The sequence below is a fragment of the Letharia columbiana genome (assembly GCF_014066305.1).
Source record: "Letharia columbiana isolate WasteWater2 chromosome Unknown Sc0000016_s0, whole genome shotgun sequence".
NCBI classification, from domain to species: Eukaryota; Fungi; Ascomycota; class Lecanoromycetes; order Lecanorales; family Parmeliaceae; genus Letharia; species Letharia columbiana.
In genome coordinates, this window is record NW_023501056.1 from 632352 (window position 1) to 659352 (window position 27001).

General features: G+C 50.2%; 14 protein-coding genes across 14 annotated transcripts; 8 read left to right on the plus strand and 6 right to left on the minus strand.

The window, feature by feature from the left end:
• Nucleotides 1-68: 68 nt before the first annotated feature.
• HO173_005802 (uncharacterized protein) lies at nt 69-636 on the minus strand (the record flags this gene model as incomplete). Its single annotated transcript, XM_037307716.1, has 4 exons — nt 69-138; nt 215-370; nt 511-548; nt 631-636. The coding sequence occupies 4 exons, from the start codon at nt 634-636 to the stop codon at nt 69-71; spliced, it is 270 nt and encodes an 89-aa protein (XP_037165525.1).
• A 264-nt stretch (nt 637-900) lies between these two features.
• Nucleotides 901-2481, plus strand: HO173_005803 (uncharacterized protein; the record flags this gene model as incomplete). The annotated part of the gene is made up of 6 exons (XM_037307717.1): nt 901-935; nt 994-1016; nt 1074-1301; nt 1351-1397; nt 1447-1533; nt 1582-2481. The coding sequence occupies 6 exons, from the start codon at nt 901-903 to the stop codon at nt 2479-2481; spliced, it is 1320 nt and encodes a 439-aa protein (XP_037165526.1).
• Nucleotides 2482-3191: 710 nt separating this feature from the next.
• HO173_005804 (uncharacterized protein) lies at nt 3192-5352 on the plus strand (the record flags this gene model as incomplete). Its single annotated transcript, XM_037307718.1, has 5 exons — nt 3192-4044; nt 4097-4270; nt 4317-4442; nt 4491-4872; nt 4938-5352. 5 exons carry the CDS (start codon nt 3192-3194, stop codon nt 5350-5352), a joined length of 1950 nt encoding a protein of 649 aa, XP_037165527.1.
• Nucleotides 5353-6146: 794 nt separating this feature from the next.
• Nucleotides 6147-8661, plus strand: HO173_005805 (uncharacterized protein; the record flags this gene model as incomplete). The annotated part of the gene is made up of 2 exons (XM_037307719.1): nt 6147-6231; nt 7628-8661. 2 exons carry the CDS (start codon nt 6147-6149, stop codon nt 8659-8661), a joined length of 1119 nt encoding a protein of 372 aa, XP_037165528.1.
• Nucleotides 8662-9090: 429 nt separating this feature from the next.
• HO173_005806 (uncharacterized protein) lies at nt 9091-10178 on the minus strand (the record flags this gene model as incomplete). Its single annotated transcript, XM_037307720.1, has 3 exons — nt 9091-9221; nt 9348-10052; nt 10100-10178. 3 exons carry the CDS (start codon nt 10176-10178, stop codon nt 9091-9093), a joined length of 915 nt encoding a protein of 304 aa, XP_037165529.1.
• A 1068-nt stretch (nt 10179-11246) lies between these two features.
• On the minus strand, nt 11247-11897 carry HO173_005807 (uncharacterized protein; the record flags this gene model as incomplete). The annotated part of the gene is made up of 2 exons (XM_037307721.1): nt 11247-11704; nt 11765-11897. 2 exons carry the CDS (start codon nt 11895-11897, stop codon nt 11247-11249), a joined length of 591 nt encoding a protein of 196 aa, XP_037165530.1.
• Nucleotides 11898-13326: 1429 nt separating this feature from the next.
• On the plus strand, nt 13327-13675 carry HO173_005808 (uncharacterized protein; the record flags this gene model as incomplete). Its single annotated transcript, XM_037307722.1, has 2 exons — nt 13327-13428; nt 13502-13675. 2 exons carry the CDS (start codon nt 13327-13329, stop codon nt 13673-13675), a joined length of 276 nt encoding a protein of 91 aa, XP_037165531.1.
• A 230-nt stretch (nt 13676-13905) lies between these two features.
• On the minus strand, nt 13906-15161 carry HO173_005809 (uncharacterized protein; the record flags this gene model as incomplete). The annotated part of the gene is made up of 2 exons (XM_037307723.1): nt 13906-14123; nt 14174-15161. 2 exons carry the CDS (start codon nt 15159-15161, stop codon nt 13906-13908), a joined length of 1206 nt encoding a protein of 401 aa, XP_037165532.1.
• Nucleotides 15162-15461: 300 nt separating this feature from the next.
• Nucleotides 15462-17138, plus strand: HO173_005810 (uncharacterized protein; the record flags this gene model as incomplete). Its single annotated transcript, XM_037307724.1, has 1 exon — nt 15462-17138. The coding sequence occupies one exon, from the start codon at nt 15462-15464 to the stop codon at nt 17136-17138; it is 1677 nt and encodes a 558-aa protein (XP_037165533.1).
• A 472-nt stretch (nt 17139-17610) lies between these two features.
• HO173_005811 (uncharacterized protein) lies at nt 17611-18573 on the plus strand (the record flags this gene model as incomplete). Its single annotated transcript, XM_037307725.1, has 1 exon — nt 17611-18573. One exon carries the CDS (start codon nt 17611-17613, stop codon nt 18571-18573), a length of 963 nt encoding a protein of 320 aa, XP_037165534.1.
• Nucleotides 18574-19190: 617 nt separating this feature from the next.
• Nucleotides 19191-21713, minus strand: HO173_005812 (uncharacterized protein; the record flags this gene model as incomplete). The annotated part of the gene is made up of 1 exon (XM_037307726.1): nt 19191-21713. One exon carries the CDS (start codon nt 21711-21713, stop codon nt 19191-19193), a length of 2523 nt encoding a protein of 840 aa, XP_037165535.1.
• A 176-nt stretch (nt 21714-21889) lies between these two features.
• On the minus strand, nt 21890-22576 carry HO173_005813 (uncharacterized protein; the record flags this gene model as incomplete). Its single annotated transcript, XM_037307727.1, has 1 exon — nt 21890-22576. One exon carries the CDS (start codon nt 22574-22576, stop codon nt 21890-21892), a length of 687 nt encoding a protein of 228 aa, XP_037165536.1.
• A 418-nt stretch (nt 22577-22994) lies between these two features.
• HO173_005814 (uncharacterized protein) lies at nt 22995-23678 on the plus strand (the record flags this gene model as incomplete). Its single annotated transcript, XM_037307728.1, has 5 exons — nt 22995-23029; nt 23075-23189; nt 23242-23307; nt 23361-23483; nt 23535-23678. 5 exons carry the CDS (start codon nt 22995-22997, stop codon nt 23676-23678), a joined length of 483 nt encoding a protein of 160 aa, XP_037165537.1.
• Nucleotides 23679-24618: 940 nt separating this feature from the next.
• HO173_005815 (uncharacterized protein) lies at nt 24619-26781 on the plus strand (the record flags this gene model as incomplete). Its single annotated transcript, XM_037307729.1, has 5 exons — nt 24619-24830; nt 24934-25133; nt 25196-26293; nt 26354-26463; nt 26515-26781. 5 exons carry the CDS (start codon nt 24619-24621, stop codon nt 26779-26781), a joined length of 1887 nt encoding a protein of 628 aa, XP_037165538.1.
• Between the last annotated feature and the right edge of the window lie 220 nt (nt 26782-27001).

Sequence of the window (27001 nt, forward strand, 5' to 3'; positions counted from 1 at the left end):
AATCTTCCGCAACAACACAGCCTTTTCTTTCCTCAATCCATCTTAATCATCAGACTTCCCATGATCCTCTATCCCTCCATCGACACGTCCTCCTGCTTCGCACCTTTCCCACCTGATATCCAAAGAACGTTGTTGCACCTAGATACTCAACGAATCAGCACTTATACTTCATCTCCTCAACGCGCCTTGGCCCCCATCAAGCTTCCTAGCTTACCGTATCAGGACCTGCCCCAAAGTACCTGTGCTTTTGCCATCAATGAACTCTTCTGTATTCGACAGCTGGATGTTCATGTACGAGTCGACGCTTATTAGGCGACCGTGATATTCGGTCTGGCCCCATTTGAGACGGATTATGACTGGCTCGTTGACTCTGTAGATGAGCGGGACCGTTAGCCGGTAGTCTCGACATACGCGCAAGGGCCTTATGTCAAGACATAGATTGGGACCTAAACACAAATCGACATCCAGGCCACATAGATCCTGAGGGAGGTCAGTGCGAAGTAGACCTACAGTGACTGCAGCATGGGCCGCGGGTTGACTGGGACTGACTGTGTCCAGTCAGCGATCGGACCCAAAGCGCATATTCTAGGAAGAAGGTGTCCAAGCCGAGAAGATTGATAGGAAACTTACTGCCATTCCGTAGAGACAGACAATTGTTTGACCGGTGTGCTGCAAAGATTTGGTGCTGGCTTCTGCTAGAAGCCCGGAGGATGGTTTGGCCGATCCCGAAATGACGCGCGGTTATTTTAGGCGAGAGCATACTTTAGGCTTCCCACCTACTTTATGTATCGCATACAGCAAACAGCGATGGACATGAGGCAGCATCTTGTTGTTTTCTCCCCAGACGACTGAGGTAAGAGATTTGGTTTTGAAAAGCTTCAGGCAACGATCTGAGCGATCATGGCATCGCAAACGCCGGCCGTTGTCATCGACAAGTAAGCGTCAGGCATGCCTACAACTTTGCCAGAGTCCAATATGCTAATATTGGATCAGTGGTACAGGTTTCTCAAAGCTGGGTATGTATCTTCAGTTACAAGACTAGCACAATCTGCGCTGGTTCTGATGTATACTAGGCTTTGCGGGCAATGATTCTCCTTCCTTCGTTTTTCCAACAGCAATAGCAACAAAAGGCGGTCCTGGAGGAGCTGGTGGCTCTGGGTCTGGAAGACCCGCCGTTGCAAACAAGCCCTCGTTCCTTACTGGGGGAACAGGTTCTGGTGGTGCCTTGTCTTCGAAGAGGGGTACTGAGGATCTGGATTTCTTCATTGGAGACGAGGCATTGGCTGCAGCGAGTGGGCCTGGTATGAGAAATATACTGGATGGCGCTCGGCCCTGAACTGACTCCAGTAGGCTATGGCATACATTATCCTGTAAGGCATGGACAAGTTGAAAACTGGGTTGGTCTCCCCAACATTGGCGCCGGGATGCACCAGCTGACATATGTAGGATTACATGGAGCGCTTCTGGTCCAACTCAATCTTCAAATACCTTCGCGTCGAACCAGAAGACCACTACTTCTTACTCACGGAACCTGTTCGTCCCTTCTGCCTATAACAACATGCTACCACTAACAACGTATAGCCATTGAACCCACCCGAAAATCGAGAGAATACCGCAGAGATCATGTTTGAGTCTTTCAATTGCGCCGGTCTCTACATTGCCGTGCAAGCTGTCCTTGCGCTGGCAGCCTCGTGGACATCTTCCAAGGTCTCAGATCGTTCGTTGACCGGCACTGTTATTGACTCAGGAGATGGAGTAACGCATGTCATACCGGTAGCAGAAGGATATGTTATCGGCAGCTCCATCAAGAGCATACCTATCGCAGGCCGAGACATCACATACTTTGTACAATCCCTGCTCCGAGACCGTGGGGAAGCAGACAGCAGCTTGAAGACCGCGGAGAGGGTCAAAGAGGAATACTGTTACGTATGTCCAGATATAGTCAAGGAATTTTCAAGGTTCGACCGGGAGCCAGATCGATTCCTAAAACACACGGTCACCTCGCCAAATGGACGAAGCGTTACCGTGGACGTCGGGTATGAGCGTTTTCTGGCCCCTGAGATCTTCTTCAACCCCGAAATCTATTCCTCCGACTTTCTCACACCGCTACCTACGGTTGTCGATGGGGTCATTCAATCGTCGCCAATCGATGTCAGGAGAGGTCTCTACAAGAACATCGTGCTCTCAGGTGGCTCCACCCTGTATAAAGATTTCGGCAGACGATTACAACGGGATATCAAGCATATGGTGGACGCGAGAATTCGAGCATCCGAAGTCCGAAGTGGCGGAAAGAAGAGCGGTGGTCTGGAAGTGCAGGTTGTGACGCATAAGAGGCAACGGCATGGCCCATGGTTTGGAGGAAGCTTGCTGGGGCAGACCCCTGAGTTCAGGAGTTACTGTCATACCAAAGCAGAATATGATGAGATTGGGCCAAGCATCGTGAGAAGGTTCAACCTGATCGGAGGGCCTGGCAGTACGTGATATTGTGCGATAGCTATGCTTAGCGTGTATAACATGAAGCAAAGTGGGGTTCGCCATTCTTTCACGACCAACTAAATCGCATCTTCCATTGTGTGTGCGGTCCCAGTCGATGTTCGTTGAACGCAGCTTCCCATATGTTGTAAGCCTAGTCCCCTAGGTGTTCATTCTCCGGCGGAGAAAGTACCCCGCAACCCCCATTTGGGCGCATAGAAACGTATGGGCTCAACGGACTTCCAGCTTCGATTCTAACATGATTATCATCAGGGAAGTGCCTCTAAATGTCTGCCATATGAGTAATTACTAGTTGATTCCTTTGAGCCCAGTGAAGGTTGCTCTCGAATCCCGCCACCGGACCCCACCGCAAGCTCGGCCGAACCCCTGTCATTGAATTAGTGAGCAACGACATAGGTACCCTCGTACCTCCATTTTCAGACATTCCAGGGGAATCACTACCTGTGTACCTTTCTTCTACATCAACTTCAGTCTGATCTCATAACGACGTCTAGCTAGTTCTACACTTTACGATCCTTACCCACTCGGCCATCCAGCCAAGTCCATACCAATCATGGGTCCACCAACACATTGATCTACATTCCTCCACAACCAGATCCAGAGAAAATTCTTAAACAAAACCACCTAATACATCTACGGCACTCGAGACACAACCAACCCCTGTACAGCTTCGACATTGAGTGGATCCGCCGGCCACAATGACTCAGCTCTTCAGCTCTTCATCCTCGAGTTCCTCCGCGATGCACAATGAGAAACGGAACCTTTCTGGCATGTCGAGCTCCTCACGGCAGACGAATGGCACAAAAGATTTTCCTCAGAGAATTAAGAATTTTTTTCGCATCACCAGTTCGGGAAGCAACACTGTTATCGGCACTGACGGCCTTCCGACCCCCAAGTCCGAGACAAAGTCCTTTAGACAATCACGCTTTCTCGGTGGTATAACTCGCAATAGGTCACAGACAGTAGCCAGTGAAGGAGATCCTTTGGAGAACGGCATGTCGCCCACGGCGCTGGCGAACCCCTATTTTGCTCACCAAGGACCCCCCACATTGAGACATCACAATGACAGCAGCGTGCCTCCTTCGCCACCAGATACACCTGTTCATACAAAGGTGGAAGCTGTGAGCGGTGCGAATGATCAGGCCACAGCAGCAGGGAAGGAAGAGCTGGCTCGACAATTACGACGAGTGGCATCTGCTCCCAATGCTCAAGGGCTGTTTCAGAGCTCAAAACACAATGAGAGACCATCATCAGCGGGGTTAGGGAAGGAACCGCTGGCGCAGAATGGAGAAGATTCGTCACTAAGCATGGCGGACCACAACAAAGGTCATCTGTTACCTGTACCAAATGCGGATGGCAAGCTACCTTCTCCGGGACAATTACGGCAATCGATAGCGTTTCGGAGAACATACAGCTCAAACTCGATAAAAGTTAGAGAAGTGGAGGTTGGACCTGCAAGCTTTGACAAAATCAAGTTAATCGGCAAGGGAGACGTAGGGAAGGTATACCTTGTCCGCGAGAAACGGTCAAGTCGATTGTATGCCATGAAGGGTACGCAAGAGTTCTATTCTGGAGGCTCAACGCTCTACTGACATTGAGGCAGTCTTAAGCAAGAAAGAGATGATCAAGAGGAACAAGATCAAGCGTGCACTGGCAGAGCAAGAAATCTTGGCTACCAGTAATCATCCGTTCATTGTCACCTTGTACCACTCGTTTCAGTCAGAGGATCATCTTTATCTTTGCATGGAGTATTGCAGTGGAGGGGAGTTTTTTAGAGGTCAGTTGGAGATGTGATTTTTAGAAACCAAAGCTAATGGATGTAGCACTGCAAACACGGCCAGGGAAATGCATTCCGGAGGACGATGCTCGTTTCTACGCAGGCGAAGTCACGGCAGCACTCGAATATCTACATTTGATGGGCTTCATATATCGAGACCTAAAGCCCGAAAGTCAGTCGCGTATATTCCCTCACAGGAGCTGCAAGCTGACAACGATAGACATCCTGTTACATCAGTCTGGCCACATCATGTTGTCAGACTTTGACCTTTCGAAACAGTCTGGCCCTGACGGCGCCCCGAAAATGATCATCGGCCGCAACGGTGCCACTCCGACCTCCCTACCCACAATCGACACCAAATCCTGCATAGCAAATTTCCGAACCAACTCTTTCGTCGGTACAGAAGAATACATTGCACCAGAGGTCATTAAAGGTTGCGGTCACACAAGTGCAGTGGACTGGTGGACGCTTGGGATACTGGTGTATGAAATGCTCTTCGGCACCACACCATTCAAGGGCAAAAGCCGGAATCAAACATTCGCCAACATTCTCCGCGATGACGTGCCATTCCCAGAACATTCCGGTGCTCCGCAAATATCGCAGTATGTCCCCATATTCTCCCCTTTGGCTCAAAATCCAAGGTCAGGTGCTGACCCTATGCTTCTAGCCTCTGCAAGTCTCTCATCCGCAAACTCCTCATTAAAGATGAGCTCCGCCGCATCGGTTCCCGCGCCGGCGCGTCCGACGTGAAAACGCACCCATTTTTTCGCTCAACTCAATGGGCTCTCCTCCGTCACATGAAACCCCCCATGATTCCTCACCAAGGCCGTGCTATTGACACTGTAAACTTCCGAAACGTCAAAGAGTCGAATAGCAGTATGGACATGGGTACTGGGACAGGCCTAGGCGGAGGCGTTAGCAAGGATGGCATGCTGGGCGTACCGGGAAGTGCGCTGAAGGGCGTACCGCTGGATAGCGGTATTGCGACGCCGGCAGGGGAGATAGCGGATCCGTTTGAGGAGTTCAATAGTGTTACGTTGCATCATGATGACGATGATGGGGGAGGAGGGAGAAGAAGATGATGAATGCGCTAGGTCCATGCGGGAGTATACAGGGACCGTGGAAAGGGAGTTTGCCCGTTTAGCGTAGCAATCATATGTATGAGACTGCCCTCTCTATCACGTGATGAACGGGTATTAGGGTCTTTGTTTGGCAGGAAAATCACACGCAATTGCAAAGCTAAAAAAGGGGTTTCTCACGAACAACGCTCCGCATCTGCAAGCCCGGCATCTCACTCCTGGCAGCAGCACCACCCTGGGCGATCCAGGAGATAATGAATTACACATGAGTAAGCGTCCGAAGATTGAGGATCACTGTGGTGGAGTATGGCATTGAACAGGTTCGCTTCCTCAATGACCGTACTAGCTTCGTCGACTTCAACAATGCTTTGGATCTGCTACCCGAAAGTGTATGGATCCCCACGAGGTACAGTTGACAAAGCTTCCTTCAAAACACTCTCAAGACAAGCTCCCAGCTCACGAAGCTCCAGCCAGGCGTGTCCCAAGGCGTCGAGCATTGGACAGAGACCACAACCCGTAAAACATATCCACAGGATTTGACCATCTGTTCCCTGGCATTGGTCACGGGTTGGACCGCTGATCTAAAAATATAACGTGAGCAGTCTTCAGGTATCGTCAGGTGATCGTCCTTCTACCTGAAGTGCCTCCATTTACGCTGGAGTACTTCGCATTCTGCTCCCCTCGGTCTTTTGTATCTCCTGTGACGAGAAAGTGACGGTATTGTTCATGCTCTTGGTGAAAGCGTTTCATCGTCCGCTTCTCCAGAGTGTTTACGCCCCTGTGGTCTGGCCGTTGTCATGAGAAGTACGGTTGGCTTGCGCGAGCTGGCAGGTCCAGGGCCTGGGAGCCTCCGACTCATCAATGATGGGGGTCAGACAGGGAGTGAGAGCACCTTAGGCCATATTGAATGCAGTGGAAGAGGCAAAATGTCGCAAATAATGTCCGGATAACAGAGTACGACTCGAAGTGCTGGTTGAATCCGTGTATATGGAAGAGCAGATTTGCTCGAGACGCACGCATGCTTGTCGTGCAATCACTCGGCTTAAGTCGATCAAGGAGGCCTGCAATCATTCTCACTGTTTGAGAGGCCCTCCTTCTTAGCCCACACTCCCGGTTCGGCTTATACTCCGCATGCTGGGCCAATCGTTGCTTTTGCATGAGCGGACTTCAGATCCATGAGGCAGTCCATGCCTAGTGGAGGGCTTTTAGGTCAGATTTGAGAGGGTCTCCAACTTTGCTTGAACCTCGCAACTGGAAAGCCCCCCACGATTGGGAGTAGAGTATCAGTCCTGATCAGATGAATACAATCGCTCATTAAACAAGACAGGTGCGCGGCGATGCGGCTCACAAGTTTCTGGCCTCTGTATGAAGGGTGGGCCCGGAACTTGTGCGATTGGCCAATTGAAGAAAGAGGCTTAGAAGAGACCCTCAATCCCAGCCTCTCCAGACGATGTCTCTTGTGCATACGGGTTAAATACGAACTAACCCGTCGCAGTCTCCTTCCGCTTCAGATTCTCGACAGCCTTGCAGGCCTCTTGCGAGTATTTCACGGTCGATTTCGTGACGTTCTTCTAGAAATTTCCATGAGCAGCCACGTGTCTAGCGACCTCACTCCGATTACATAAGCAGCTGGCTAGCTTGCTATTGTTCAAATATGAACACTTTCTGCCTCAGGATTTACTTGTAGTCACGTCGCCGGCCATCGGCGAAATCTCTGAGGTGTCAGGTGAGACAATTGGACTTCTGCCAAACTTATCACATCTCCAACTATTCCATCTCAACTCAGAAATGGCATCCGAAGATCCTAACCCCGATTCGGACTCAGATCCGCATCAAGCCCCAACTTTGGCATTGAAACAAGCTCTATGCTTTTTCTGCTGGGACGTATCCTCCAATCTCAGTCGATGCAACGCTTGCAAACGGGTCTCATACTGCTCAGCAAAGTGCCAAAAGCAAGACTGGAACAGGAATCACAAGAAAATCTGCAAGAAACTTGTTGCTTTGAACAAGCAGAAGGGATATGTACCCTCAGCTGGCAGGTATTGGAATGACTACTATGACGAGCAGGTACATTAATTGGCAAGACGAGCGAGCAGGTTCTGAGACACTTTACAGGTGCTAGACTTCTTAGGATCTGGTAATCTGAGTCCTAGTGAACTTGGAAGATTGGTTGGGTATGTCCATTCTCCCGTCACCGATGAAACCGATCGCCAACAAGCCTGGGCACTATTACCATATTATATTAACGTCGGAGAAATTCTTAAGCTGACACTTACAGTTAGCTACGAACCATATTGCTATCATTGCTACAGAAGAGAGTCTCAACTTGAAGATGGGGCGAAGTTGAACGCCTGCCAATACTGCTTTCTCACCTCATTCTGCCCCTCCTGCCAGCAAACACATCCTTCAGCGGAGTGCGCCACCTTGCAAGATATTGCGGCCGACGACAAGATTATTGTAGATCTCCGCCGGCGAACGGGAAAGAGCTCGACCATTTCTTTCACCAAATTTCCCAGAAAACAACATTTTTTACTCTCTTCCGCAAAGGACTGGTATGACTACTACACGAGGCTCTCAGACATGGGTGGCTTCAGGTCCAAAATGAACCGAGATCTGAAGTACCTCGCAAACGACCCCAAAGAACGAGAATTCGTCGAATATATGAGATGCGGTACTAACACGACAACAATTCAACTTACCTTAATCGCTGCCTTGGAGGCGGCGATACCCAATGTCAGCACTCGGGGTTCGATCAACCTTCACATTATAGGCGCAGCTGGAGCTGAATTTGCCTCTGTTCCTGCATTCGAGGAGCTATTGCACTTTCTACCATCGCTGACTGCCCTTCGGTTATCTTTCGTGGGTCTGAATGTGCTCGAGGACCTTAAACACGACACAGAAACCCAGAATCCACACACACTTCAGTGCTGCACCACGTGTACCAAGATGGGACGGACGATTTCCATTACCACCTGGAGAGGTCCATATCACGCATACGTCGATACCGAATTCTACAAGACGCCAGATCTAGCAGCAGCCTTCCACTCAGGGTTTTCGGTAGACGAACAAGCGGACTGGTATCCAACCATCAAGTATCTTGCACATGCTCCACATCCAACACTCCTTACTGCGGCCAGATACTTTGAGATTCAGGGACATATGGGAGTTTGGAAGAATCTGGGGGCTGAATTTGTGAAGAACGCTGAATTAAATAAGTGGAAGGGGATGTCTCCTTCGCTTGCAGTCTGTGGGGACAAGCCGAACGAGGTCGTCTATCAAAATTATTGGTGGTATATCGTGAAACAAAGGTAATTGGGAAATATGAAGGGTTATTGTGTGGAAGGAACGAGAATGGACTTGTCAAGGGAGGCTGCCACCTAGCGAGTCTTGATGTGAAATTCAGAGCAGATGTATGACGCCTTACCAACGGATCCCCGCAAACTCATTTCGCGCCCAATATTGTATAGAGTGACTGATTCAATTTCGGCGGCACCAGCGCCTGATGCCGGATCTCACTGATTGGGAAGCTCAAGAAGTGGCTGATCTGGAGAGTTGTGGAATAAGGGTTTGAATGGGTTGATAAACAATTTTGCAACTATTAGTATCACTTTCGAAGACCTATCATCCAAGATCGCTTCGCAATGTAATCCGAATGATCAGAGGTATAATAACAATCTGACTTTTCCTCCTCGGTGGTGCAACGTTCCCTTTCGCCACTTTCTTGCTCGTCCCTCATATCCATCAAGGTAAGTCCGTTACGGTTAAAGAACCATTCACCCACACCACATCGTCCGTCGCATTTGATGACGAGGTCGAAAGCTCCCGGTCGCGGAACGACACGGTGGGGAAATTGGTGCATGTGTAAAAGACGCCTTTGAGTCGCAGGATTAGCCCAGCAATCTAGACACCATGACTCCGTTTACTCGTGGACTTGAAAGCAGAAGAATTCTTTGCGTGGAACGCGCGATGGAAAAGTGTGAAGGGACGGGCGGACATACTGCCAGTATAATATACGTAGTTATTCGGCATATATTTCTGCGACCCCGCGTTCAACTCGAAACAGTCGTTGATACTGTACACTTCAGTATACGGCACCCTCTTGTTTGTCGCCGCTACGAGGTAGACGTGCGCGAGCTCGTGCAATAGCCACGCCCTTGAATTTTGCGCGAGAGGATATCCCAACCCTCTAAATCCATTCGTCGCTCGGTCCACGGCGATGCACGGTCTCTTTTCCTTTGGCTCGTCTGGTCGGTTGAAGGTGAACCAGCCGGGACACAGGGCTACTATGTTCGTGCCGCCAATGAAGATGCCATAGACTCTTTCGCCTCTGTCGTGGCAGTCCTGCTTGGCGAAGGCTTGCACCCAGGGCGTCAATCCCACAAGCTCTGGGTCAGGATTTACGATAGGGGGATCAGGTATGCACGCGATGACTGGGCTTGTCACTTTGCCAAAGCCGGGCTGGGCGAGGCCGGGGAGGACGGGGGCGCCGAAGGCGATATTTTGGAGTATCTTGCGGACGAAGGGGGCGTTTTGCACGTCTTTGAAGAAGGTATTGTAGGCGCCGCTTGTAAAGGTTTTTTCGCTGTCGGTGATGGCGGGTTGGAGGAATGGTGAAAGCGATGAGAGGATTGTGGCTATTCGCGATGCATTGGTGCCGCAGCCTTGGATGGAGTAGAGGCCGCTCATTACGACGTCGCCAGAGGCTGAGTCGGGTCAGATAATTGGGGCGAGGAAGGGAGTTGGGACACACTTTGCCTTTGCTGGATGGTTGGGCTGGCGGTACAGAGGGATGCTGCGATTGTGGAGTATAAGAAGAAAGGGTGTCTCATGATTGCTACGTTGGCGGTCCCGCGCTTCTTTCGACGGACGTTGTGTGCTCTTCGATTTTTGACACAGCACTTGGTGTATGTAACTCGTGTGAGTACCTCTGAAAGAATTTTGACAAACAAACTGTGATGCGCGTCGACCGTTGTTGGTTGAAATTTTTCGCCTCAGCGGCTGTATGCACATGAAGTTCGAACGCGCGCCTACCCTCTTGCTCCCAGCTGGTCGATATGCGTCAATTTTCCTCAGAATGCTTTATTTATCTCAATGCGTTCGGCACAAAGAGAGGAACTTTTCAAGAGGCGCTGGAGCGATTAAAGGGAAAGGAAGGCTTCCTCACTTTTTCTTTTTCTTTTTCAATTTTTCCGCGTTGACTAGAGTTTTTTACAATTTGACTGGCGGTTGGTCGGCCTCGAGAATATACCCATCAAGATGGGGGGGTAAACTTCGAGAATACTCATCAAGATTCGGGACTCATCATCTAGCTATCTTACTAGATGCTCCTCGTCTTCTCGTAGTTATTTGGCGAGAACCGTTTAGCAGGTCTGTCGGCTAATCAAAATCTTTTCATAGATTATATTTGGCACTCACTCTATGCTTTATATGGCTGGGGTAGAATGTGCTCCAGTTTCATGCACAAAGATCCTAAAGGCCACTAGGAAGTTGGTCTTGGAGAGTCTCACAATCTCCTCAAATTATTTCTACACTTCGCCCTCTTCCCATGAATGCTTCAATCTTGCCCGTGATCTGACGTGTTTCAAGGCCAAAGAATGGGTTAACATCACCGGGTGGTAGGGACTTTCCAAAAGAAGCAATGGTGACGCTCGTGTCCGCATACCTCCCCCATCCGGTCGTCGCGTAGGCTTCAATGGCAACGGCAGGTGTTCCGCTGTGTCTCCGTAGAACATTCTGTCAATACTGTTGTGGTTGCTGCTCAAAGAGTCTGCGGCAAGGAAAGCTGACAAGTCTAGCCCTGATCCCTACCTCCGCCAGGAGAGCTTTCGTAGTGACAGCAAGAGAAAGACGCCTACGCCTATCAGGGTGAGATCCGCCTGCTCGTCCTCTATCAACACCTATGCCCCATTGGCGACTTCCTCTTGCCCTGTCATGTCAGGATACTGGGGCAAATGTTGTGCCGACAGACTGATGATGGTTGGGGTCTGCTTGGCTTCGATGGCCACTTTCCAAGCTCCAGCTGTCTCGTTGCTGTCGGCCAGCCTTATACATATCATATTGGGCATGGCTCTGAACAATGCAGCAACTTCTATGGGCTGATGTGTTGGCCCGTCTTCACCCATCCCAATCGAATCGTGAGTGGCGACGGGGATGACTTGAAGCTGTTGAAGTGCTCCCATTCGGATGGCGGAGGCGCCGTAAAGGACAAACCTGACGAAAGTCGAGGTCACCGGTATGGTTGTGCAAGGATTGAATGCCGCGATCCCATTGGATGTTGCCATCATGGCGTGCTCGTGGACACCCCAATGGATGTAGCATCCACCATAGTCACCGTGCATGCCGGATTCGAGTGACACTGCAGGCTAGAAATGTCAACAATATGGTCTCGCAAACAGGTATGCCAGAGTTTTCTCACATGCTGAAAGTCCGTCTTTCTGATTCGATATCATATTGACACTTGAGTCCAAATCCGCGGTGCCAACGATGAAGGAGTTGATCTGCTCCACGACTCCATGAATGACGAGGCCCGCGCTCTGAGTTGTAGACATGGGGATGGATGGGATTGGTCTGGGATTAAGCTCTGCCACGCCGGGGGAAGATCTCCTGCAATCCGTCGGTCCAAGTCTGCGCCTACAATGGGATACTCCAGGATAATTCGCCAGTAAATGATGCCATTTCAGGACTTCAGCATCTCCGCATGGGCTAGTGTCATTAAGTGATTGATGACCTCGTCCGGTATATGGAATGTCGTCGGATCATATCCGTACGTCTCTTTGACCCTTTTAACCTCCTCTACTCCCAGTGGCGTTCCGTGAGCTTTCCCGGTGCTCGCAATTTTGCAACCAGCACCCATCACAGTCCGACATCAACTTTCAGGGTTCCAAGTTTCACACCGCTCTTCAGGAGGCTGCCTGGTGGGGCCAAGATAAGACAGTGGCATTCATCCTCGATCACGGTGCTGACATCGATGCTAGAGCTAAAGACTCTAGTACGGCGCTGCAATTGGCCTCTTCGAACAACCACGCGGTCGTTGTAGAAATTTTGGTAAAGCGAGACGCCGCAGTGGATGCTCCAGCTGGAGACTTCGGCACAGCTTTGCAGGAGGCTTGCCGACGGGAATCAAGAAATCCGTCAAAATTCTGCCGGAGAATATGGCCGGTCCGATTCTTCAGGTTGACAATTACGGGACTGCCTTGCAAACAGCGTCTCGATGGGGCCATTACAAGGTATTCCGACTTCTGCTTGACCGAGGCGCGAACATCGACACTCGAAGCGCACGTCTTAGTACAGCCCTGGAGGCCGCCAAGCATTGGAGACAGGATGAAATTGCCAAGCTACTGACTGATCGAGGGGCGGCAATGTACAATCAGAGATGCCCAAACAAACGGCAACGGATTGGGCGGATAAAAACATTATGCTTGCTTTGATTCGAGAGCGATAGATCTAGTGAGGGCAGGCTTATGAGATATGAAAGCTGACAAGAAGACCCATGAAGCATCTCTGGGCTCTGATATTGACGAAGCTACTGTGAAAATGAATGAGTGGAGACGACATAGGAATTGTATCCCCTCTACATCGCGGGCGTAAGAGGGTTCCAGCAAATCCTTTGAATGTGTTCCTACAATTTCTTCACTTCTTGGCAAGTTCATCAACCTGTCATTGGTCACAGCGACCAAGCCGCATGAGTGGTTGGGAACCATCGATACCGTAAGTCACTTGGGAGTAAAACCTTGCCGTACTCTTGTGTATGTTCTTTGGGCGGGAAGACGGCATGAATGTGGGTCGCCCTGGGTGCAAGACGCCTAAAGTAGAATAAATCGGTCCATCCGAAGACCAATTCAGACAGGCGCGCTAGACCGCGCCTGCCTCACAGACGCGTAAGGTACTTTACTTTAGTTTAGTAACAAGCTTCTTCATCCACCGATTCTCTGACCCAAGACCCGAAGACTTGACGAAATCAATGGATGCCCAAATTCAATGGCAGATACTCTACACTCCTCTGATCAACCCACTGCGTGTAGTCCCCTTGAGCAAGAAGTCCTAGACGAATATGCGCTCCTCCTTGACAATCTAAACAAAGTACATCCCGCTCTGCTGCCTTCGCACAGTCATAGCATCTCGAGCCTGATTGCTGACTTAGGCGACTTTCTAGCTCTCCAATGTCCTCTCCTCTCTCGCCGAGCGGCCGACTGCAGAAGTTTTGGATGGCCTACGAATGCTGGAGAGGAAGACGAGTCTGGTGTGCACGTTGCTGAAGGCGAGTGTGTACAGTATTGTGTTGCAGCAGCAGATCTATGGTGGGGAGGAGGGAGAGGGGCAGGGATAGAGAGACAACGAGGAATGACAGGGCGTTTAGGGTTGGTTGGTGGGCGTTATAAAAGGAGGACTGCGTGGAGGGATACCCATTGAATGAGTGACCATGTCGACTGAAGGAGCTCCCAAGATCTACGGCTAGATGAGAAGCAGTGTGTTGGACGTCATGAGAATGACAGAAGCTCTCGAACATCCTTGACGCCTTGCCAAGATGCATTATGTACAAGCTCTTACGATACAATGCTATACATTCCCACCATAATACACCTTGCGTACATCTACTAGTTTCTTTCCCAACCCTCTTGCTACCTCGTCCGGTATCTTTTGGCTCAGTAGCGCCTGAAACGTCGCTTTGATGGTATTCATAGGATTCCGTGACCGCGTGACACGTGCTGCTAGATCCGATATTCCTGCGCACCGGCACATTTCGAAGATTTTGTCCTGACATCGAATTCCGAACCCTGTGAATAAATTCAGCGCGATCCTATACACCGTTCATGATGGTACATACCTGGCGGTCTCGTCATCAACTCTAACTCCACAGCCCCCATCTTCACCTTCACATCTCCATAGATCGTCCGATCCTCATACCGAGGTATAGGCTGCACATTCCGTATCGCAGCATAATGCGCCTGCCTCCTTGCGTCCTCCGCTTCTGCAGATTTGCCCTCCCCGATTCCCAACAATCCCCTCCCGTTTCCTGCAACAGTCAGGAAATACATGCTCTGTATCTTTCCCATCTTCGTCTGATTGACCACCCTGTGTACGACCAAGTTCTTTACCCTGAATCTCTTGATCTCATCTAGAGAGAAACCCGTTTGCCGCATCAACCTCTTCATCGCAGGATCAATCTCAACTTCGCCTGGCTTGCCAATTCCGGGCTGTTTCAATGATTCAAGTCCCTTGGGTATCTCTGGTGCCAGCGAGCTGACCGGCTTCCGCTCTGCCTCCTCTTTGCCCACTGTCAACCGCACGTTATCCGTGAACTTCATGTAGTCCAACCTCGTAGCACCCTCAGGCATCTCTTCGATAAATTTCACAAAGTCTTCGGCTATCTCGTCTTCATTCTTGTACCGTAGCTTCGGGTCGTAGTTCTCCTCGGGTGCTCGGATAGGCTTGTCAACGACAGGGTGGATGGTAGCGAAATCATCATAGTATTCGAAGGCAAACGGGTCATCTCGCATCATAGCCTGCTCAGCCAAGTCTTTTGGGTCTATGGCAGCTTCTCCGGCTTCGATTGCGGCGAGCTGGGCTGGGGTGTATTTGAAGTGCGTAGTAAGCTTTCTTTTGTCCTCCTCTGAGTAGGCTTTGAAGTCATCGGCGGTAGTTACCGTTCTGGCAACATCCTTACGTGGAGCGCCCCTTGGGGCTTTGGTGGGTATCTTTGGAAAATCGGGGCGTTGGTGGAGTTGCTTTGATGAGTGGAGATTCCGTCGTAGACATCGATAGGGCGCGGCAGACTTGGAGAAGAGGCAGCGCAGGGGTGCAGGGCCACTCATGTCTGCTTTGAAGAATTAGGACTTTCGCCACCGATCCCCTCTCCAATCCTTCCCAAAGTCGTTGATACCGCTGGATACAGATCAAGCAAGACTAAAGCACCTTACTTTACTCTTCCCTAAGAGGAAAATACGCGCGCTTTAGCGCTTAGGAAAGTTTGCCGAAAGATGAGTTTTAACTTTCTCATCTTTCCGAGCGCGTCCATTAAAAATGCTATGTGGCAGTCGAAGACTTTTCTAGCAGTAGTATGTACATATCTCAAGATTGAAAACAGGTCCCCGAGGGTTAGTGGGATCGTTGCGATGACAAAGAAGCAGTATCACCAAGGCAAAGCTGCGAAGCGCCAGAAACTTGCATCGAAGCCCGTCAATGACGGATCAAATGAAGTGGTGCTCTTAGCGGACATAAAATCTCTGCTGTCACAACATAGAGCACTGGAGCAAGCTGAGCAAACTGACGAAAGCACTGGTGACGGAAAACCCACAGAAACCCTTTCATACTCTCCGCCAGAGCGTTTCACGGTCGTCGAGGTGAAGATTTCTGAATTATCTTCTACTGGTGACGGCCTGGGTCTTTCATCCACGTCTGACCATGTCTACGTCGTACCATTTACAGTGCCTGGGGATCTCGTACAAGCGAAAGTCATCAATCAATTTCCTCAGGCGCATTATACACTGACAGATTTCGTCAAAGTCATTATACCTGCGCCTCAGCGCGATGATAGTCTTGCTGAGTGCCCGTATTTTGCCAAATGTGCGGGCTGTCAGATTCAGATGCTGCCATACAATCTGCAATTACAGCACAAGAAAACAGTTGTTGAGAAGGCATACCGCAGCTTCTCCGGCTTGACGCCAAATGTCATCCCTACTGTTGACGAGACAATCGGATCGCCTCTGCAGTATGGTTATCGCACGAAGTTGACGCCGCATTTCGATGGACCGCCAGGGAGCATGACGAGGAAAGCCAAGCGGAGCGATCCATCAGAGCGAAAAAGGTTTGGGGAAGTCCCACCAATAGGCTTCCAGCTGAAGGGTACCCGCAAGACAATTGATATAGAGGACTGTCCAATTGGCACGGATGCAGTCAGAGAAGGCATGAGGACTGAGCGGAAGCGAATTAGTGAAGAGATCGCGAATTACACGAAGGGAGCAACCATTCTACTCCGAGAGAGCACCTGGAGGAAGCCAAAACCACAACCAGAGCAAGAAGAATCAGACTTAGATCTTGGCCAGGCTGACAACATGGGTGCTTCATTGGAGACGGAACCTCCGTCAAAGACTGCGAACGAAGCCAACGTAAACGGTAGCCATCATGAACCTTCAACATTTACGGAAAAGAAGACCTGCATAACAGACCAAAGAGCTATCTCGACAGAGTACATTGACGACTTCGAATTCCGCAATACAGCTGGTGCTTTCTTTCAAAATAATAATTCAATTCTCCCGAAATTTACCGAGTACATCCGGCAGCGCATAATTCCAGGATCATCGAAAGAGAATGAGAAACCCATCAAGTATTTGATCGATGCTTACTGCGGCTCTGGGCTCTTCACCGTTACTCTTTCATCACTGTTTTCTTCATCGATGGGTATCGACATTGCTGGAGCCTCAATTGTCTCCGCCAGAGAAAATGCCGCCGCCAACAAAGTGTCTAACGCATCATTCATGACCGCAGATGCATCAAAGCTCTTTGAGCAAGTGACATACCCACCTGAAAAGACCGTTGTGATAATTGATCCGCCGAGGAAAGGCTGTGACGACCCTTTCCTACAACAGCTGCTCAAATTTGGCCCTCGCAGAATCGTCTATGTCAGCTGCAATGTACATACACAAGCCAGGGATGTTGGAGCTCTGGTCGAAGGTGTGGGAGACTGCAGGTACGAGATTGAGAGTCTTCAGGGATTCGACTTCTTCCCACAGACCGGTCATGTTGAAGGTGTTGCTATCCTTGCTCGGACTACCGCTCACAACCCAATGTGATGATGGCTGGTCATTTTATCACTGGTTCATTGAGTGAAATGCCCCCCTGTAGGATGCCTTTCGTTACGTGCTTGCATGTGAGTATTCATCGCTTCTAGGCAAGCTAGGATTACTTTCCAATTCAAGAGCTCAGCGGCAGGCAGGATACCACGCGATTATCTACTATATTCGCCTCCTTTACAGAACAGACTTGGTATCCGCCCACTGCTGTCTGTCAGGCTCTGTTGGCAATGAACCCTTACCCAAAAGCTTGGCCATCTATTTCTCGGCGTAAAGTTCCTCATATTCCCTCAAATCCGCTACAATAGGCCACCTCACCTAGAAGCTAAGCTTATTAGGTTCCAATTGAACAGCATGGATGAATTATTATCTGTGGATATTCGGATTTCCCAGATATTCCAATTTTCAGATCGCATAAACTCTCCAGATGTGCCCTTCTCTTCTTCCTTCTTCAACCTCACGACACAACAACATGCAGGACACTTGGAATCATCTCCTCCTAGTCTTAGGCCTTACAGCCCCTCAAGTCATGGCGTCACTCATGAAGACCGCCGCAATCACTTCTCCCACGCCCACCACCATGGTTACCATGATGTCTGCAAACCCTGTTGCCAACGAGTCTCTCGTCGAAGTTTTTGTGTACCCAGTGCCCACCACCAGGCCAACCCTCTCCGTCATCTACGACCACAAAGTCCCAGCACCCACGCCCGGCTCCGTTGGTATCCTCAACGGCATCCCCACCAGGATCCTCAACGACACCATCAAAGAAACCACTCCCATCCTCGCCGACGCCGAACACTCCCAACTTTACCAACCCTGGAACACCTCCTACCCCGGCCCCATCAAAGACGGCGACTGGGCCAAATACCTCCAAATATGGGACCCGGTCTGGTGGTCCACAAACCTCGACTCCCTCCGCCAAATCTCCTGCATCTGCTCCGCCGAAGACTACAACACCAACCCGCAAGCCCAAGTCGCCGCCTACATGAACTTCGAATACTATTCCCAAAGACTCGACAACATCTACAACTTCGACTGGGAATGCGGTCCCGCCCCATCGCACATGAACCTCGGCGAGCGCATCACGAGCGCCAAGGACCGAGCCGAACACTGCTGGAGCATGGCCGGCGGTGACCCGGACGATCACCAATCCCTGCCGATGCACGACTGGTGGTGCGACCGCAACGAGGAACTGTGCGTCAAGCCGTGGCACGACGGCCAGCGGTCCTTGAAGTTCCACGGCCACGTGCGGAACTACGACCGTCACGGCGTGCATACTTGGTCCGAGATCCAGCAGGTCGTGCGCGATGTGTGCGAGCCGGTCTGCACGGACAAGTTCCGGATGAGGTTTGATGATTTCAGTCATCATAATCCGAGCTTCGTGACGACTTTTTGGCCGGCGAAGCCGATTGATTTGACGGTCGTCGGCGATTGAGGATGGGGGTGGGATCAGTGCTGATGGGGGGTTTTATTTGGTGATTGTTGCGTGCATGGAAAGACTGGGGCGATTTGCGGTCGGGTTGGAGATTAGACTGTCTTGTCTGGTACTTTAGATGCATACATTAGATGCATATCCATTGATCATTAATATACCTTTTTCGAACCTTGTGCAATGACACATTGTTGAAAGGCCATCAGATTTAAGGATAATACAGTAGCGTTTGTCTGGTTCGCGAGATAGCAGAGGTGGTTCCCAACAGATTCGATGTTGGAAGGATAGCCTATGTGAGACGATGAGTCTGTATAGAGCTATAGAGTTAGAAATAAATAATCCCGTATGTACAGTATCCACCATATTTACACATCATAAACAAATGCTTCTGTATGTATAGTGTGCACGACATACACATCATCCACCCTCCACCGGCCGCGACATACACACATCTGATGACGTCATTTGTATCGCACTATACAAAGATCCGTGATTCTGTCCCTCCTTGTCAACGCCGGTACCCAGGGAAGCCTTCCTAGAACCTGTGACGGGAAGTGTATCCTGCGTGGTGTCGGTTGTTGGCTACTTGGGGATTAATGGCTACTGTAACAAAGCGAGTGCTATGCCGTAGCAGCCATTTTCTCCTCAGGCTCTTTCCAGAATGAACCATTTGGTGGATTCGTCATTTGCGGTGAGCTAGGCTGACTCCATTGGGCCAGGTCGCGTCGTTGATCTCCTGGCGGTAGATGAGACACACACTCAGCTTCATTTTGAGGAAAGCCAGCTGTGATCCCCAAGTCCACCAAGTTGCCACTCTCGGCATCTCCGCCTTTAGCTCTTCTTGCCTGGGTTCTCTGAATCTTCGTATCCCTCACCACGTCACTACAGGAGGCATACACAACACTACTGGCATTCTGCTCGAATTCCTTTTCCAAACGCTTGACTCCCTCGGATAGCCAGAACTTTACAGAAGATAAGTGCTTCAAAGCATACAGCACGTGGTTGGCTTGGAGGACGGTGTGGTCAACTTCTGAGGAAATAACATCCAGCCTCTTTTGAAGGGCAAGCCTCGCCTCCCACCTGTTATGTGTTCGGTTGATCGTGCGACGCAGCGTATCTTCGTCCTCGCAAGCATGGAGGACGTTCTCTAAAAGGAAAGGACTCTTGTCGCCTAGATGGTGGCTTATTCTTGCCTTCTCCAACGTACCGATCGCTTTGCGTGGTTGAATATCTTTAGCACGCTCGATGAGGAAGGCAACATCTTCAGCTTTGGCATGATCAGGAAGGTCCAACATGGATGCCGGTAAAGCGCCGCAATGTACTCCATTGCGCAGTATCTGGTCGAAATACTGCTGCTGTCCACAGCACTGGCAAAGACGCAGCATCCACTCGTATGTGACAGTACTGATCATCTCCGCGGTCTCTTCCAGTTGTTCCAAAACCACTGTCCCCACTGTCCAGTCCGACCTATGGCAGCAATCCTGAAGAATAGCCAGCGAGATCGCGAGACCGGGGCTCCAGCCTTCGCTGATCATGTTGCGGTAGTAGTGCATTGCGGTCTGGCGACCAAGAAATTGTAGTGCGCCTACGATCAGCGACTCGTATACTTGACCGTTCATGCGTCCCTTTTCAGCAGCTTTGTGGTGTTGTCGTCCAAAAACCAGGTATCGTTCCTTCACACCCGGATGAATGTTCAGCTCGGGATTTGCCAAAGCTAGTCCCCCACGGTGTCCTTCCATACGCCTCCAGTACTCGAAAAACCCAACCCGATTCCCTGTTGCGGTGAAGTGTCGCAGAAGAGTAGCATGGGTGATTTCATTTGGCCGTATATGAGATGCGCGCATGGAGGCCAGTACCGCCTGGACTAGGTCTTCCCTTTCAAGTACACAGAAGCGAACGAGGAGCATGTTGTAGGTTTGGGTATTTGGTGGTGTCCGAGCTGTTAATAGATTGTAGCATATTTTAGACATTAGACTACCCAAATCTGTTTCCTGCTTCATGAGCTCCAGTAAATTTTGCAAAGATGTGTTCATGTCCGTTGTTTGTTCATATTCTTCGATTGTTGTGTCATCGTAGTTGGGAAGTTGTGGGGATTCGAATTCTTCGTAATAAGGGCGACTCCTGCGCTCGGCGTGTAGAGTGCGTAGACGTTCACTTGCGTGATCAAGCTTGCTTTGTAAGATCTCTTCGTCTTTGGCTAATTCGCGCAGCAAAGAGTTGGTAGGACGACCTGAACCTTCCCGAGGTTCCAAAGAGTTCTTGGAACAGTACATGAGCAGCTTTAAGACCATCTTGGCAACTGACCATTCCAACGTTCTTATCTTCTTCATCGAAAAAGGATACCTGGGCTGTTCATCCACCAAGCTACTGCAATCCGGCCCTCCATAGAAACGTCGAAGAAGCCGCTCATTTGACAAGAGCTCATCGAGCTGAACCCTAGACAGAGTCTGAAGCAGACTCAGCGGTGGGCCTTTCCAATCCTGAAATCCAGAGGCTTCTCGTAGTTTTTGCTGTTCCCGAGCCCAGTCGAAGACATCAAGCCAAGTATCAAATCTATCGTCAAGTGTGGGAACCCGCCGATCCCGATCTTCGCTGTCCTGGACATCCCAAGCCTCCACTTCCTTGAGTGCTCTTTCTGTCGTAGAACGATATTCAGCTGCCCCGGTTTTGTCCAATGCTTCCACTCTGGCGTCATCTGACAAAGCTGCAAGCCGGCTCTGTTGCTGGATCTCCGTAGCTTCTACCGTTGCTCTTGCTTCTCCAATCACTCTGTCCCATTGCTTTCGCCTGTCATCTTTTTTGCGGGAATCTGCGAAGGCAAGCCCGGCTGCTAGCGAGGAAACAGAGAATGTGAAGACATCGCCGACACGGATTGTTCGTCGGGCTGTAGCCGTTGTTGCCCGTCGAGCAATGCCACTGGTGGTCAATAGACAGGAGGGACAATTACAAACACATTGTGCTTGCGCAACTCTTGACCACACGGTCTGCATAGCGGTCCAGCCAGACGACGCTGCTCCGATGTATAATTGTACTTGTTCGAGCGGGATGATGAAGTCAATTAGCGCTCCACGGCATAACTTCGGCCAATCGAGTGCCAAATGTTTGTCCAGAGAGCTTCCTTTCTCTGACTTTGGCACGCACATATGTGGGTAATAACCCAAAAGAATCGACTGTCGAGTGAAAATCAGCGGGTTGCACTCTGCATTCGGCCAAGCCAAGGCCGTTTTCTTTGGACTTAATTGACAATAGTATTAGATTTATTCCCTATACTGTTCCCTTTCCTTAGCATCGAGCCTCAACTAAACTTGACAAATCCCCACTACTTTCGATTCTTCCCCCATTCTGAAATCAATCGGCCTGGTGTGTACGCTTCGCTCACAGGCTTTAGACCGAATGCACCACCAATCAGACCCGCTATTCCAAAACTACCCACCATGTTGTTTCTCAACCATCCCTCTCCACCCATTACCACCCTCAGCCCCATGTCTAAGATCACCATCCTGGTATCCAAGCCTTGATATATAATCAACATATGGATGGGTCTCAGAATCTCTCCCACAATGCCCGTTCGAGGTTCTGAAACCGCGCTCAGCATATTTCGGAAGAAGACCTCCTTCTCGCCATCTGCAGGCGTTCTCCATTCTTCTGCCTCATCTTCCGGTGCCCTCAGCTTCTCAAGCTCCTTTGACTGTCCCTTCGCTAACTTTGGTGATCCTTCCGCCCGAGACAATCCCACCGCATCAATTCGTGCCGCGCAAGGAATTGTGGCGGCAGGAGGTGCACCTGTCACGACAAAGCTGTTCTTATTGACCGTGACGAGTATGGCCCCCGAAAGCACTTTGAAGTGTTCCGCATGATCGTTGTGCCAGTGGCGGCTTGTTGTAAAGGTTGAGCCAACAGGGTATGTCGCATGGGTTTTGGAGGGGTTGTTGAAGGAAAGGCTGGCCGCCTCAGGCAGGGGTGATGTGAAGGTGGAGAGGCGGGTTGTGCGGATTAGGGTTGCCATTGTAGTAGGAGGCTCGAGTGAAGAGTGAGTCTCTGAAGATGAGCACGTCCTCCTAACAGTGAGCCCTGGGGGGCTAGCTTGAGCTTTTGCAGGCCACTCGAGAGCGACCGAGCTGAATCAAACATCCGAGCTCGCTTACAACATGTCAGACTGGGTGCATACAACGGACTGTGCCGCTGTCACGAACGCTGGTCCTGCATGACACTTCAATCACTTGGGTGATACCATTTAGCGTGCGGAACTATTGGGATAAACTGCAAGCATCGACAATTCGTAATTGCTTACAAGACTCTGGTAGCCCCTCGGCCAAGAAATAAGGCTGAGTCACGTGATAACGTCTCGGCAAGCGCTGCGGCGAATGACAAGGTTAGCTTCCAAATAGCAACAGCAATAAATATCAAATGAATATATCTTTACGATGTTGGCGCTGGCCTTGACAGCAGATCTTACGGGGTAGGCCTATCTTAGATTCAACTCTTCTTGTGCTGATAATCACAGTGTCACGGACCTTCTTCCTCTAGATACGCCCGACGAGCCTTATTTCTACACCTTCAAAGTGCAGTGCACTTCATGTAGAGAGACACATCCGAACTGGGTCAGTGTGAGTCGTTACGTGTGTATCTATCGTGTCTCAACTTTCGATTGGGAAGGCTGAAAACGTTCAGGAACAAAGCGAAGTCTCTGGAAGCAAGGGAGAAGCCAACTTCGTATGGCGATGCAAATCATGCAAAGTTGGTGACCATCTCAAATCAAGCATATCTTCCATTTGCTGACTTAAGTCCAGAGAGAGTCAACAGCGACGATCAAGAACCCGCCTCACGTATACACATATTTTTCTCCACCCAAGAAGCAAAACATTATCGAGTTTGACTGTCGAGGCCTAGAATTCACAGAATTTAAACCAGATGTATGTTAAGATGTTTCCATAGTCCGTGTTGTTTTGTTGACCATGTAGCAGGGAGAATGGCAGGCCAAAGGGCTGGAGTCGCCAACCAAGTTCTCGGGGATCGATTTGCAGGAGGGTGAATGGTTCGAATATGACGAGAAGGCTGGCGAGGAAGTCAGTATCAAGGACATGAAATGGGAGATTAAAAGAGCTTGAAATGCACTAAGATTTAATTAGCATTTAGCACAAGGTTCATGACTGGTAGAGAACGGCCAACGGTTACAAGATGAAGAGGGATCCTATGATGTTCCTGACATGGAGACACCTGCAATCAGTGAGGATGTGTACATTGCCCAAGCATCAACATGTAGACTTCAGGCCATGCGTTGGAGCAACTGACAGGGGAAGAGCTTTGTTGGAACAGAAGAATGGACAGCGCGCTTTCAGCCCTATGAGAATTGAGGTGAGCTCGGTCAGCTCGTCAACAGGAAGCAACGTCCATCATGTAGACCATGTGCAAAGGTTGCAGTAACAATTGGATAGTCACTAAATTAAAAATGGGAGGAATCACTGGAGTTGGCACCAAGAAAGGTAGCAGCGTCACTGTCAGTGTGCTCAAGAATATCCTCGTCCCTGCTTTGGCGTCACCACATCCCTAGCATCACATCTCTATCAACAGAACTTCAACGCTCTGTGTGCGTCTCCTCACCGTTGGAAATCAACGCTGCTGTAATCATAGACTGAGCGCGGGCCGCTCGTCGCCTACATTCATTTAAATCAGGTCGCGTCTCGACCAGAGCTCCTTACTCTCAAAAACCACCTATAAAGCCCACAAACATTCCACTTCGTTCTCTAATACCCCAAACGTCAGCTTCCCTGTTCTTCCGTGCCTCGGGTTGATGCTTTCTTCGCGGTCATCAACCTATAAGACTGTTGCCTAAGCAAAATCCAGAACCTCATCTCACCTCACCGGAACGCCCACCACTCCGATCCAGGTCGCTTTTTGACAAACGCACTGATCACTGTGAAAGAGTAGCGATCAGAGAGGTCTACCGAATGCCAACTGTCACGCCATCGCAGGTTCTTTCTTTATTGAGCCAAAGAACTGGCTCCTCCACTTCTCCTGTGGATCCATAAGCGCTTTCATTTGACGAAAATGAATTCACCAATTCGCCTATCTAGCGCTGGAAGCATATCCAGCTCAGAGAGTTTGACTGACGCTCAAGTCGACGGGCCTATCGACCTTGCAATTGCGGACATGCCGCAACGCCGCCGGCGCTCTGGAGATGTCTGTGCTATATTCGTTCATGCTGGTGCAGGCTATCACAGCTTTCAAAATGAAAAGGTTCACTTGGCCGCTTGTGAGGAGTGAGTGTTTACTTTCCCAATACCGAAAGGCTATTGGCGGGGCTTCTAAAATACAAGCCTCCCATCGTCGATTAAAAGATAAACCCCTCTGATACTCATCCAGTTCCGCTAAGTCCGCCATGACCTTCTTGAACAACGGTGCAAGCGCCGTGGAAGCTGTCGAAATGGCTATCAGAGTCCTTGAAGACAAGGAGATCACGAACGCAGGTTTCGGTAGCAATCTATCAATGGATGGCACTGTCGAATGTGATGCCACCATCGTTGATCACTATGGTCGAAGTGGCGCGGTTGGCGCTGCAGGATGTACGTGGACTTCCATCTGTTCGTCGCACTCATATGCATACAGTCAGGACTGACCCTGCAAGGCATCCGAAATCCCATCCATCTTGCACGACTCATCCTGGAACATTCAACAAAGCCACTATCTCTTCGCCGGGTTCCTCCAAATCTGCTGGTCGGTCAAGGAGCTACAGACTTTGCCTATGACCTGGGCATGCCGGTAGTCAATGCTGATTACCTTGTGTCTGCAGCTGCTGCAGAACGCTATGCAAGATGGAAGATAGATTTAAGAAAATCGCGGAGGACCGGAGAGAGCGAGAGCGACTTTGAGTCCGATGCACCAATATCAAAGGATGAGAGCCGCAAGGTCGGACACGAGCATGACAGCCACAACATGGATTTGGCTCCCTGCTGGAACGAGAGCCAGCCTTACTCGCCGCGCTTAGGTGCGACTGTTCCACCTTACTCCGAAGCCAGCTACACATTAGATTCGATGGCTCAACCAGCAAAGAAACGTCACGTTTGGAGTTCTAACGAGCCAGGCAATGATGGACAATTCTCGATCAAGACTCACGTTGACGATAATGACAGTGGTGACAGTTTTATTGATGAAAATCCTTACTGGCTACAGTCTCAAGGCAAACGTTCCCCCAAACCCCGTACCTCGTCCAGTATGGCCGCAGAAGTCGATGAGTCGATCGATGATGGTAGCCGCAGGCTTCCTGTAACGCCGACGCCGCCTCCCCCTACGAGGAGCCACTCACCACGGTTCTACGATAATACTAAGTCTGAGGACCATGACGAGATGATGGAGAGAACGGCGAGCATGACCTCAAGGCCAGACGATATCACTGATACTGTCGGCGCCATTGCTATAGACTGTCATGGACACATAGCTGCCGGATCCTCATCTGGAGGAATTGGCATGAAGCATAAGGGTCGTGTTGGCCCCGCAGCGTTAGTCGGCATTGGTACTGCTGTGATACCGGTCGAACCGGAAGACAAAGATAAAACGAGCGTTGCAACCGTCACCAGTGGTACGGGTGAGCACATGGCTACCACAATGGCTGCTGGGACGTGTGCCAGTCGGCTTTATTCTTCCTCAAAGAGGGGTAGGAAAGGTGGCTCCGAGTCGACAGATGATGACAATGCTATGCGAGCTTTCGTCGAGAGGGACTTCATGGGTATTTACAATCTGCCGATCTCAACGAGTATTTCTGTCAGCTAACGTCGCCCAATCTCAGGACATCCTAGTGTGAAGCAAAGCCATTCCGCTGGTGCCATTGGCATCTTGGGTGTCAAAAAGACAGTGGATGGGGCGTACTTGTACTTCGCCCACAACACTGACTCGTTTGTGAGCGCGCTCAAGATCCAGGAGATGTCCAAGCAAGCTGACCGAATCTAGGCTGTAGCATCGATGGGCACGAACGACAAAGACCCCAGATCTGTGATGTCTCGTGGCAAAGGCGATAGCCAAGTAGTTCATGGTGCTCGCCTCATTAAGCATCACCGATGGACTTCCGGATCTCGTGGCACATGGCCTGCAGACGCAAAGCTAGAAGATTTTCTAGAACCTGATACTGAACTGGACCCCACGGCTAAGCGCCGGAAAACGAAACGTGCCTCGAAAGAGCGCGTCGGGAGAACACAAAAGATACAAAACCCAGCTTGATCAATGACCCATGCGGCAATGCTACAATAGGATCCGGAGCCGAGGCTCTTAAGGGTGCCGTTTTTTTTCACCAGAGTGCTAGATTGCAACAGGCTACAGAAGGTGATTCAAGCGTAGCCGCTGTACTCGAGAAACTCAGTCAATAGAGCTTAACTTTAGCGAGGTGCTCAAGCGTGTTTATTAGAAGGTTGCACGATATCTCTGGGCTGAGATTAGTACC